The sequence below is a fragment of the Pelodiscus sinensis genome, chromosome 5, assembly GCF_049634645.1.
Source record: "Pelodiscus sinensis isolate JC-2024 chromosome 5, ASM4963464v1, whole genome shotgun sequence".
NCBI classification, from domain to species: domain Eukaryota; kingdom Metazoa; phylum Chordata; order Testudines; family Trionychidae; genus Pelodiscus; species Pelodiscus sinensis.
In genome coordinates, this window is record NC_134715.1 from 68,242,196 (window position 1) to 68,254,555 (window position 12,360).

General features: G+C 46.3%; 1 protein-coding gene across 2 annotated transcripts in view; it reads left to right on the forward strand.

Annotated features, from left to right (window-relative positions):
• GALNT7 (polypeptide N-acetylgalactosaminyltransferase 7) overlaps nucleotides 1-12,360 on the forward strand; it is a 107,413-nt gene that overhangs the window by 48,507 nt on the left and 46,546 nt on the right. For both annotated transcript variants that reach the window (XM_075930203.1, XM_075930202.1), the window contains exon 2: nucleotides 1,557-2,017. In XM_075930203.1, the coding sequence (XP_075786318.1) occupies nucleotides 1,557-2,017 (461 nt within the window). The remainder of the gene's footprint in view (nucleotides 1-1,556; nucleotides 2,018-12,360) is intronic.

The window sequence follows — 12,360 nt, forward strand, 5'->3', positions numbered from 1 at the left end:
ACTGATCAGCGGCTGATTCCAGGAAGCCCGGGACAGAGCAGCTGTGCCTCAGGCTTCCTGTAGTCAGCCGCTGGTCAGTTTCAGCAGCGGCTGACTTGGGGACACCTGGGGCAGAGCAGCTGGGGTGCTGCTGGGTTGGTCCAGTAGCGCCGTACCTCGGCACTGTGGGACCAACCCGGCAGCCCCCCAGCTGCTCTACCCCAGGTGTCGGCGAGAAAAGCCTGGTCTGCTGGGGGGGGGCACTAGCTGCGGCCCCCCCCCCCCCCAACCCCCCAGAAGACCAGGGAGACACGGAGCGGCTTTTCTTGCCGCGGAGGACTCAGGCAGCAGGACCACGGCGAGAAAAGCGCTCCCCACGCCGCCGGAGGCGGCGATAGTGGGGGAGGCACCCCGCATTAGCTGCGCCCTCCCCCCCGTTCGTAACTAGGGGTCCGACTTAAGTCAGACTGACGTAACCTGGGGCCCGCCTGTATTTATCTTGTTACTATTTATTATTTGTATTTTGCTTTATTTTCATTCATGGCAGTCTGTTACCTCCTTGCAAAAAGTGCTCCAACCCCAGGGTTGCCAGATAGTTTGAACAAGAATACCGGACACACTTAACATTACATCACAATCTACATTACATCTTATTTAGAAAATATCGGACATTTATATTTTCTCATATTTTCTCAATTTGTTTTCCAAACAGAAAGTTCAAATACTGGATTGTCTGGTTCAAAACCGGACACCTGGCAACCCTATCCAGAACCCATGCTGAGCTGTTTCCCTGTTACCAAGGTCTTGCAAGATTTACTCAGAAGTAACAATTATGTATGAAAGTGTGGCTGTAGTAGTCTAATAACTTATTTCAGAAACTTGGTTGGTCAAAATTTCTAGTTTGTTTACCAGATGTCATGCTGGCTTAAAATGCTTTCATCAGTATTCTAGGAAAAATTAATCTTTACAGTTATTCCTGGTTTCTTTGCAATATGAAGAAATCTTAACAGGCTCTAAATAATGGCCTTTGTGGGATTTTCAAATACGCTCAGTATTACCTTAACTGTACTCCCATTAAATTCAGTATGAGCAGAGTTAGGTCAATGCTGAACACTTTTTTTCTTCTACTATAAACACTGAGTCCCTTTTAAAAGATACTATCTTTAAAAGATGTTAATCCTTATTTAATAACAGAGTGTTCTTTACCAAACCATCTGATGAAGTGGATTTTATTCAGTAAAGCTCTTGATCCTATATATTTGTTAGTTTCTAAGGTGCCACAGGACTGCTCATTTTAGAAATGGAAGAAATTCAGACGGAGAGTAAGGTAGATTCATGGAAGTGCCTGAGAGAATTAGGAGTACTAATCCTGCTGGAAGTCCCCAGTGACTCTCTCTCCAAACATGTGACAGTCGACCGTAGAATCTAGAGTCCAGTCTCCAAACGATACTTGCTATTACTGTGGTACTGAATATCTGCATTTAAGATTTAGGATAAAAAATTTAGTTCTATATTTGTAATAGTTTGTAATGGCTTCCTACTGTGTTGTGTATTTCTTTTTTTTAATATACATATAGGAGGACAAAGAAGCTAAGAATCCCATGCCAGACAAAGGAAACCATGGACTAGTTCCAGGAAATGAAAAATTCAAACCTGTGGTACCTTGGCCTCATGTTGAAGGTGTGGAAGTGGACTTAGAATCTATTCGGAGAAAAAATAAGGCCAAAAATGAATTGGAACATCATGTTGATGATAACAATCAGCAAAACATCATGCAGAGGCAATATCTCACATTTAAACCTCAGACGTTTACATACCATGATCCTGTTTTACGAACTGGAATTCTTGGTAATTTTGAACCCAAAGAACCTGAGCCTCATGGAGTTGCTGGTGGCCCTGGAGAGGAAGGCAAGCCATATGTATTAGGACCAGACTACAAGGAATCCATTCAAGCCAGCGTTAAAGAGTTTGGGTTTAATATGGTGGCAAGTGACATGATCTCACTAGATCGGAGCATTAATGACTTGCGTCAAGAAGAGTAAGCAGACTTCTTGTTGTTTTTTTGTGTGTGTTTGTTCAAGTATTGGGTAAATTTTTTACATGAGTTTTAACCATATATTTTAAAATTACAGTATGGATTAAGGAAAATAACATATCTTGGGTTAGCAGGTCTCCAGTTACATCATTTTCCTGTGTTCTTATGTTATTTAATCTTTTCTTGAATATTAATCTTGACTGATTGCCCCGCTGAAGTAGTCCATTCTAATGCCTAATCACTTTAATTAGGATGTCTTGGGTCAGCCTCTTCTTTAATTATCTTTTTATTTTTCATCTCTCATCAAGATTTTTTAATATTGTGAATAAGCCTTTTTATGTCTTTTTTTTTTTTTTTTTTTTTTTTTAAAAAGCTTATGGTTAGGATTACAACAGTTCCCCTCCCCAAGCCTTCTAAAAAGAGCTCTTTCTAATAGAAAACCAAAATAAGAAATCTATTCTACCCCGTGAGGTATGTACTCATTGGTTACCTGCATATACCTCCAGTAGTATTCATCTGCCATAGAAGTGTTTGGAATTTAAATATGACACCAGCATAATCTTCCTAACCACTTGGCTTCTTGTGTGTTATTATGAAGGAAACAGCCCTACAGATCTATTTCCTTGCTCTGGTATATGGGATTTTGGGATATATTTTGGTGGGGCATGGGAATTCTTACTTTCTTCCAGTTATTTTACAGATACTGTTTCTAGCAGCTTGAGAGAGTTGAATTGTGCTCAATCATCACATTTCCCTTATTAAATCTGTGTCAAGAAAAGGTCCTCTGAGTTCACTATACAGGCAGTCCCCAGGTTACGTACAAGATAGGGACTGTAGGTTTGTTCTTAAGTTGAATCTGTATGTAAGTCGGAACTGGCGTCCAGATTCAGCCGCTGCTGAAACTGACCAGCGGCTGACTACAGGAAGCCCGAGGCAGAGTTGCTCTGCCCTGGGCTTCCTGGAATCAGCTGCTGATCAGTTTCAATAGGCTGAATCTGGACGCCAGTTCCGACTTACATAGAGATTCAACTTAAGAACCACAGGCATCCCCAAGTCAGCTGCTGCTGAAACTGATCAGCGGCTGATTCCAGGAAGCCCGGGGCAGAGCAACTCTGCCTCGGGCTTCCTGTAGTCAGCCGCTGGTCAGTTTCAGCAGCGGCTGACTTGGGGACGCCTGGGGCAGAGCATCTGGGGTCCTGCTGGGTTGCTCCAGTAGCGCCGCTCCTCGGCGCTACTGGACCAACCCAGCAGCATCCCAGCTGCTCTGCCCCAGGCGTCCTGATTCAGCCGCTGCTGAAATTGACCAGCAGCAGCTGAATCAGGACGCCTGGGGCAGAGAAGCTGGGGTGCTGCCGGGTTGGTCCAGTAGCGCCCAGAGCGGTGCTGCGGGACCAACCGGCAGCGCCCCAGCTGCTCTGCCACAGGCTCTGGAGAAAAGCCTGGTCTGCTGCGGGGGGGAGGGGCATACTAGCTGCGCCCCCCCTCCCCCCCCACCAGCAGACCAGGGAGACGTGGGCGGCGGACCGAGATGCACTGCGGTCCCGCCGCCCGGGTCCTCCGCGGCTTTGCTCCGCATCTCCCTGGTCTGCTGGAGACCAGCAGACCAGGGAGACACGGAGCAAAGCCGTGGAGCACGCGGGCAGCGGGACAGCCCAGACGCGCCGCGGCTGTCCTGCTGCCGGCGTCCTCAGAGGCTTTGCTCCCCATCTCTCTGGTCTGCCGGAGTCCAGCAGACCAGGGAGACGCGGAGCAAACCCCGTTTGTAACTGCGGATCCGACATAAGTCGGATCCGCGTAACTCGGGGACTGCCTGTATTGATCACTGCTGAATCATATTTGCCATATTTCTTTTTCTCTGTTTGTAATGTGAAATAGGGTACTCCTCTGTTTCATTCACTTGCCATACTCAGCTGTGGAGCTGTAATAACCACAGGACTTGAAGCCAAGCTCTGGATTGTATGTCTACAGCTGTGGCATTTGAATCATTGGCTGAGTGATTGGTTACTGTAGTAGCACCACCATTGTATTTTCTGATGAGTGTTTTCCACATCATGAGTTGGGGCACAGTCGAACATCTGTGAACCTGACTCTCATGTTGACATTTTCTGAGGTTTAATTTACTGTCTGCTGCATGCTTTTTTTAAAAAGAAAAGGAATATACAGGCAGTCCCCGGGTTACGTACAAGATAGGGACTGTAGGTTTGTTCTTAAGTTGAATCTGTATGTAAGTCGGAACTGACATCCAGATTCAGCCGCTGCTGAAACTGACCACCAGTTCTGACTTACATACAGAATCAACTTAAGAACCCCAAGCGTCCCCAAGTCAGCCGCTGCTGAAACTGATCAGCAGCTGATTCCAGGAAGCCCGGGGCAGAGCAACTCTGCCTCGGGCTTCCTGTAGTCAGCGCTGGTCAGTTTCAGCAGCGGCTAAATCAGGATGCCTGGGGCAGAGCAACTGGGGTGCTGCTGGGTTGGACCAGTAGCGCCCAGAGCGGCGCTGCGGGACCAACCGGCAGCACCCCAGCTGCTCTGCCACAGGCGTCCGGAGAAAAGCCTAGTCTGCTGTGGGAGGGGGGCATACTAGCTGCGCCCCCCCCCCCCCCCCCCCCCACCCCAGCAGACCAGGAAGACACGGGCGGCGGACCGAGACGCACCGCGGTCCCGCCGCCTGGGTCCTCCGCGGCTTTGCTCCCTGTCTCCTTGGTCTGCTGGAGACCAGCAGACCAGGGAGACGGGGAGCAAAGCCTCTGAGGACGCCGGCAGCGGGACAGCCGCGGGGCGTCTGGGCTGTCCCACTGCCGGCTTCCCCCGCGGCTTTGCAAAGCCTAGGGGAAGCCGGCAGCGGAGCAGCCCAGGAGCGCCTGGGGTGCCCCGCTGCCCGAGCCCCCCCGCTGCTTTGCAAAGCCTCGGGGAAGCCGGCAGCGGAGCAGTCCAGGCGGCCTGGGCTGCCTCGCTGCCCGAACCCCCCCCCCCGCAGCTTTTCAAAGCCGCGGGGAAGCCGGCGGCGGAGCAGCCCAGGCGCGCCTGGGGTACCCCGCTGCCCGAGACCCCCCCCCCCCCCCGCGGCTTTGTAAAGCCGCGGGGGGGGGGGCTCGGGCAGCGAGGCAGCCCAGGCGTGCCTGGACTGCTCCACTGCCGGCTTCCCCGCGGCTTTGCAAAGCTGCGGGGGGGGGGGGGGTTCGGGCAGCGAGGCAGCCCAGGCCGCCTGGACTGCTCCGCTGCCGGCTTCCCCGAGGCTTTGCAAAGCAGCGGGGGGGCTCGGGCAGCGGGGCACCCCAGGCGCTCCTGGGCTGCTCCGCTGCCGGCTTCCCCGAGGCTTTGCAAAGCCGGCTGTCCCGCTGCCGGCGTCCTCAGAGGCTTTGCTCCCCGAGGTCCCGCAGTCCGTGTACTCTGGGGCAGCCCCGTTCGTAACTGCGGATCCGACATAAGTCGGATCCGCGTAAGTCGGGGACTGCCTGTAGTCTAGATACACCCTTAGGATATACAGTGAATAAATAATTCTTAGAAACTCCCTGTCCTATTTTAAGGATGTTAAATTATAGCTATCTGGCTAATCGTGTAGTTGACAAGTTGTGTCAACTACGTGATTAATCGATAAGAACCACTCCGCAGAGCCGCAGCGGGGTAGTTCACAAAGCTGGCTCTAGCCGGAACTGAACAGTCCCAACTCATGCCAGCTTCAGAAGCTACCTGCACTGCAGCTCTAAATTAATAAGAACTGCTAGGCTCTTACTACATTTCAAACGCAGAGGCGCAGTGCCCCAGACCACCCGAGACGGGACTGCTCAGTCCTAGCTTGTGCCACAGACCCTGGTCGTAGCCAGCCCTGGCCACCTCAAACAGAGGCTGCTCTGGCAGTAGCCCCTGTTCACAGCGGCCAGGGCTGGATGGGAGATAGAGGAGGCTGCTGCGAAGTAGACTCTGTCTGCAAGGGTGCTAGTGGGGAGTTGCTCCTCCCCTCCCCCAGACAGGGGCTGTTTGGCGTCAGCAGGACCTGTCCATGGGGGGGCCCAGCTCCTTGCTGGGATCCCCGCAAACTGGCCGGTGTGCAGGACCCGCTGATAGCGGCAGCTGGGGGAGGGTGCGGGAGGGAAGGCGGCACTGCAGAGACGATGATGTGGGGAACAGGCCTTTAAGGTGGCTCCCCCCAGTACTGTCTCCTGTCCCCCCTCCCACTTGCTGCCTTTCATACAGAGGCAGTGGGAGAGGGGAGGAGAATCGAGTAGTCAACTACTCTCTAACATTCCCGTCCTATTTACTAATTTTGATATTATGTTAGTGTCCTAAGGCCAGAGAGATTCATTCTGTTGATCAGATTATATGCCAAATAATAAACAGGGATAGTTAACAGTGTTGGTCCAAGGAAAGGATGAATACTCAGCATATTGTTCTTCTACTTGCCATTTTATTTATATAACCAGTAGAAATCTTGGTTAGATTTCTTTGTTAGGATTTTATTTATGCTCGATTTTTCTCTCTTCCTCCCATTCCTACTATTTACCTGTTTATAATTGTTCAGTAAAAAGGGGGAAAACTGAGTAATCTGCAAGTCATTAACTTAAAGTATGTGTGGGAATGTTTGTAATTTATGATGGTGAGTTAGGTTAATAATCTCTTGCATAATAACTGATCCAGTGCTTGTATGTGTAATTTTGGGATAATCTCAGGGGAAGTCACTGGGAGAGCTAGGCAGCTACAAGGAGTCTACAGTTATGGCACACCTTTGCCTCCAGGATTTCATGGTTAAACACTTGATAAAAAGCCAGGTGCAAATATGTAGGTTATGCAGATGCTTACAAAATATAGTTGGGTGTGAGGCAACCGGAGGCAGGTCATCAAAAGGGTAATCTTTTGATCAAGTGTAACAGGAAATATCAAGGAAAAATAAAAGTGTGCTTGCGTGGGAAATTAATAATGAAGTAGGAATGTTGAATATTGGTTAATTGACTAGTCGATTAACCTCATGAATTCTTATTGGTTACTCAACTATTCTATAGTCCCCAGGGCTGGAGCCAGCAACCAATGTGCTCCGGCCCCATTCCCTCTGTATGAGAGGCAGCAGCGTGGGTTGCCAAGCAGGAGCTGGTCTGCAGGGGGAGCCAGTTTAAATAACAACTCCCCTCACGGACCGGCTGCCTGTCACCCCGTTCTGTTGCCTCTGATATAGGGTGGCAGCAGCCTCTGTCCAGAGGGGGTGTGAGCTCCCAGGCCCGGCACGAGCCGGAACTGAGCTGGGCTGCCTGCCCACCTGGCTCTTAATACACTTTAAATGCAGAACCATAGTGGGGGTAGGTCCTGGACCTGGCCTAAGACAGGACTGAGCCAGGCTGCTAGCCAGCCTGCTAAAAAATGTACTGGCGGTGCAGATGGGGTGTGCAGTCTATAACATTAACCTGGAAGTCGGTTAATTTACTACGTTATTACATCCCTAGTAAACAGGGGTAGATAATTAAATTCACTACAAAGTGTGAATAAGCAGAGGTGTTGTTCAGAGTATACCTATTAATAGAGATAGGAGAAAAGAGACGGGGACTTAAAATAAGGAAATAATTTGCCTAAAGAAATTGGTAAAATGTGTGTAAAGCCAACACTCAATGTTGGGGACACTTGGACAGGTTGGGGTCCAAGAAGAACAAGTGGAGCAGTAAAGGTGCCTGTTTACCTAAATCCACCTCTGTGTGATCTGCTTTGATCTCCAACAGACAGGATGCACAATGCACACAAGGGATGTAACTATTGATCACAACAGTTAACATAGTAAAATAATTTAATAGATAAACTACTAAAATTATATGGGTTAACCATTGATGGGCTGGTGCAGGGCAGATGAGTCTCACCAGGGCTGTGCGCAAACATGGCGGGGCTGCTGCAGCGTGGGCAGGGCTAGGGTTCCACCTGTCTCTGCCAGGTCTGCTGCAACGCAGCCGGGGATGGGATCCAGGGCTGCTGGAGCATGTCTGAGGCCAAAGTCCCACCTGCCCTGCTGGGGATGCTATGGTATGGCTGGGGCTAAGGTTCTACCTACCCCCATCAGGGCCACTATCAGGTCATCAGGGTCACCTGTCTCCACCTGGGACTGCGGTGGCATGTCTGGGGCCAGAGGTTGGAGCCTTTGCATTGCGGCTGGGGCCGGGGTTCCCCTCTGCCTGCCATCCTGACCTGGCAGACTCCTGTTGGCTGGCCTGACTCGTCCAGAAGCCCAATTAACATGTTACCTAGGAAACATTCAGGTAAGCCTAATGCTTACCAGGTAACTTGTTAACCGGTTAACCTTTTACACCAAATGTCTCAGTCAACTTGTTAAAATTTGACCTTTGGTCAGCAAGTTATCATTTTAAAACTACAAACTGAATCAGATTATTATGCTGGCAAAAAAAAATATTGTGGTATAACTTAAATTAAGACTTCCCATGAGAGCAACTTGTGTGTGTATTATCATTTTGAAGATAAAGCATTAAATTATCGTTGAATTGTTCTTAGTAGTCTTTAGATCAGTAAAATCCAGCTATTTAATTATGCTGCCCCTTTTGAAATTATTGTTGCATTTCCTCCCAATTCTTCCTGAGTTTCTCCCTTTCCTTTTCTCCCCTTTTAATTACATTATAGCTCTTACATGCCGTGTCTTCTTACTGTGCAACTACATATTTTTAATGAAGGGATACATCATTTATAACTTATAATAAAACTCCATGTCCTGCTGATTAAAATTTCTTTTCAATAATCTGAAATAAAAAACAAGATTCTCTTTTTTCTTATTCTTTTGGTCATCCAAATATACCGTTCTTCAGTTATAAAAATTGATCCTGGGGAAAAATTAAACTGTCAACCCTATTGTGATCTTGTTTACCTTCATTAAAAATTGCAATTCAGAAGTGTCACGGTTGCTTATGTGCCAATCACAACTCATTTGATAATGAAAATTAAGGAAGTGTTTTCAATATATTTTGAAGCACTGTAGTCGTATAGTTTTTGGAGGGCAAAGAGGTTTCTCATTATTCCTAACCTGTTAAAGATAGGAAATAACCTGTTTTGCTATAGAATGTAGTGAAGAAAACATCCTCCCTATAGCAATCTGGTGAAAAATATACCTTTATTAGGTCAGAGTCATCATCATGATGTGAAACTATCACATCAACAGCCAGTGTCAATACCAGACTTCAGTGCTTCAGTGTCAATGCTATGCAGCTTCTGAACAAACTGCCATAAAAACATAAATTCTTTGGAGCTACTAACTAGAGATGAGCGATCTTTAAGGTGAGCTCATAGAGTGAAATTAATATATTCTAAGTAGCTGTTAATTTTCCAGTCAGTTCTACCGTATAGCCAAAGATATTCCACAGGACTCAAAGCCAAAGCTTGCTTACTTCATGAATGTGGAGATTTGGTTAATTACATTGTTGTACTAATTACACATATAGTACTGTTTAATTAAATAAGCTTGCAGTAATTACAGTTGGTGTCTGTATCCTTGGAAACCAAGCATTAGGGATTTGCATTATTACATACAAAGCTTAGGGGGAAAACCAGTTTTTTTATAATATAGTGAGTGCTCTATAATAATTCCATGAACTACCAAAAAAGTTGTATTGTACAAAATAGCTTTTTGTGTTTCATTGGGACTTAACTTTATGCAAATCAAGTGAATTATAGTAATTAAACTTGAAGAAGGCTATCCTCCTGCCCTCGTGTCCTCATAAGTTTTGTTGTTGGCAAGACTCCAAAGGAGGAGGAAACATAGCCGTATAAAAATATAATTAGCAGTTTATTGGAGGATCTCTATTTGATCAGATCTCAAAGGTTTTGTATATAGCAAGTAATTGTTTAAGCATTTTTCTGTACCAGTCCAGTTGTACCAATGCCACTAGCAATAGAAGGGTGTATGTAGCGCCAGTGCACTTTTAACACTGTGCTGCTGCCATTAGACTTTTTCCTATTGTAGATTCCTCCAGCAGAGAAATAACCATATTTGGAGTGTAAGATACTGGCACAGGTATTTGCAGTGAATGTATATATGCACTCCTTCTGAAGTAGGGAGATTGATCTGTAAACAGAACATTAGATCCCCCATATCAGATGTGTAGCATAGCACTTTCAGAGCTCTGTATTGGAGTTCTCCACTAGACCTTGCAACTTTTTTCCATCTGTGGTATGGAAGACTTCCCTCTCTCATCCTGTCCTCTCTCATCCTGTACTGTCTTTTTATTTTTAATACTTTTGGGCAAATGGATTTATCCATGTCAGATGTTCAGTCGCAAAAAAAAACTAGTACATTCATTGACTCTATATACTCAGTATTATTTCCTCAGCAGGCTTGGCACAGGACCATGTTAGAGCACTAGTTAGCAATATGATGATAAATATAAGTTAATATTTGATGTAGACAAGGACCGTTGTGTTTAACATATCAAATAAAATATATTACTATAGCCTCTTAACCTTAGGCAACAAAGAGTATAAGATACATGAATGTTGACACCTCCCAAACCAGTTATACACTTTTAAAATCAACCCATTGCAAAATAATGTATAATAAAATAAGCATGGTTAAAAAACATTATTTCATATAGGTCATAGGAAGCCTATTTCACATTATTTTTTTCTTATTTCTCTACACAACCAGGCAAGTAGGGTGGCAGTCTGTATAATCGAGGCATTTTCACCAGAATTCTGGTTTTTTTGATGTAGTAAAAGGCATCTAAGGTAACCATTTATTTATCAGGTGACAAACAGGTTACAAAAAAAAGTAAATAGCAAGGTAAATCTTTGACCTGGCCATCCCTTTATGCACAAAACTCTCAATATGGACAAATGTCTCTGAATATCAGCATTACCTGCCTTCCTGATAAGCCATCTACATGGCTTGAAAACGGAGAGCTGCCAAGGCCCTCCTTAATACATTTTTGTTCAAAGTATCCAAATATTTCTCATAACTATGAATATTCTTAAAAGAGAAAGCCAAGGCTACATACTTTTTGACTGCCAACTGCCCTATTCAGTTGTTTGCAAATATCTTTTGCTTTAAACTCTAGGCTGGTCAACTTTTGAGAAGCCAGTGGAGTGGAGAGAATAATCAATATGCAAAAACTGTGAGATTAACTTGATGTGGAGGGTTAGCCATAAACTATCTGAAATAAGTTTAAACGTGACAGTTCTTGCCTATGCTGAGTGGTTTTACTTGATGGCAGTGAACACCATGTAACAGTCCAGTGTTGATAAGCCCGGAGGGTATGTCTACACTACCCTCCTAGTTTGAACTAGGAGGGTAATGTAGGCATACCGCACTTGCAAATGAAGCCCGGGATTTGAATTTCCCGGGCTTCATTTGCATAAGCGGGGAGCCGCCATTTTTAAAACCCCGCTGGTTCGAACCCCGTGCAGCGCGGCTACACGGGGCACGAACTAGGTAGTTCGAACTAGGCTTCCTAGTTCGAACTACCGTTACTCCTCATTTCACGAGGAGTAACGGTAGTTCGAACTAGGAAGCCTAGTTCGAACTACCTAGTTCGTGCCCCGTGTAGCCGCGCTGCACGGGGTTCGAACCAGCGGGGTTTTAAAAATGGCGGCTCCCCGCTTATGCAAATGAAGCCCGGGAAATTCAAATCCCGGGCTTCATTTGCAAGTGCGGTATGCCTACATTACCCCGCTAGTTCGAACTAGCAGGGTAGTGTAGACATACCCAGAGGGAGGTAGAAATGGGTTGCCTCCTCCCTCAGTGCATGGCTCTGTAGCTTTTTGATCAGCATTTAGGTAAACTTAGATAGTAACTTCCAAAGCTGAGCACTGTAAGTTAGGAAGATAGTAATTGCAAACCTGGATAAGAGGAAGGTACAATAAGTAGGCAGCAATGTTATGAACTAGTGATGTAAGTGACTAATCCTCTAGTCGACTATCCGATAAGCAAAATTTTATCAGATAGTCGACACACTAATCAACTAGTCGCTTTCCCCCGCTTGCTGCCTCTATCAGAAAGAGGCAGCAGGGGTGGGGGGAGAGCAAGGGGTGCTGAGGGGAGTATTGCATGATATTCTTATTAATAAACTAGGCAAATAAAACTTAAATGGGGCTACTATAAGGTGGGTGCATAACTGGCTGGATAACCGTACTCAGAGAGTAGTTACTAATGGTTCACAATCATGCTGGAAAGGTATAACAAGTGGGGTTCCACGGGTCAGTTTTGGGACCGGCTCTGTTCAATATCTTCATCCATGATTTAAATATTGGCATAGAAAGTATGCTTATTAAGTTTGCATATACCACCAAGCTGGAAGGGGTTGCAACTAATCTGAAGGATAGGGTCATAATTCAAAATGATCTGAACAAATTGGAGAAATGGTCTGAGGTAAACA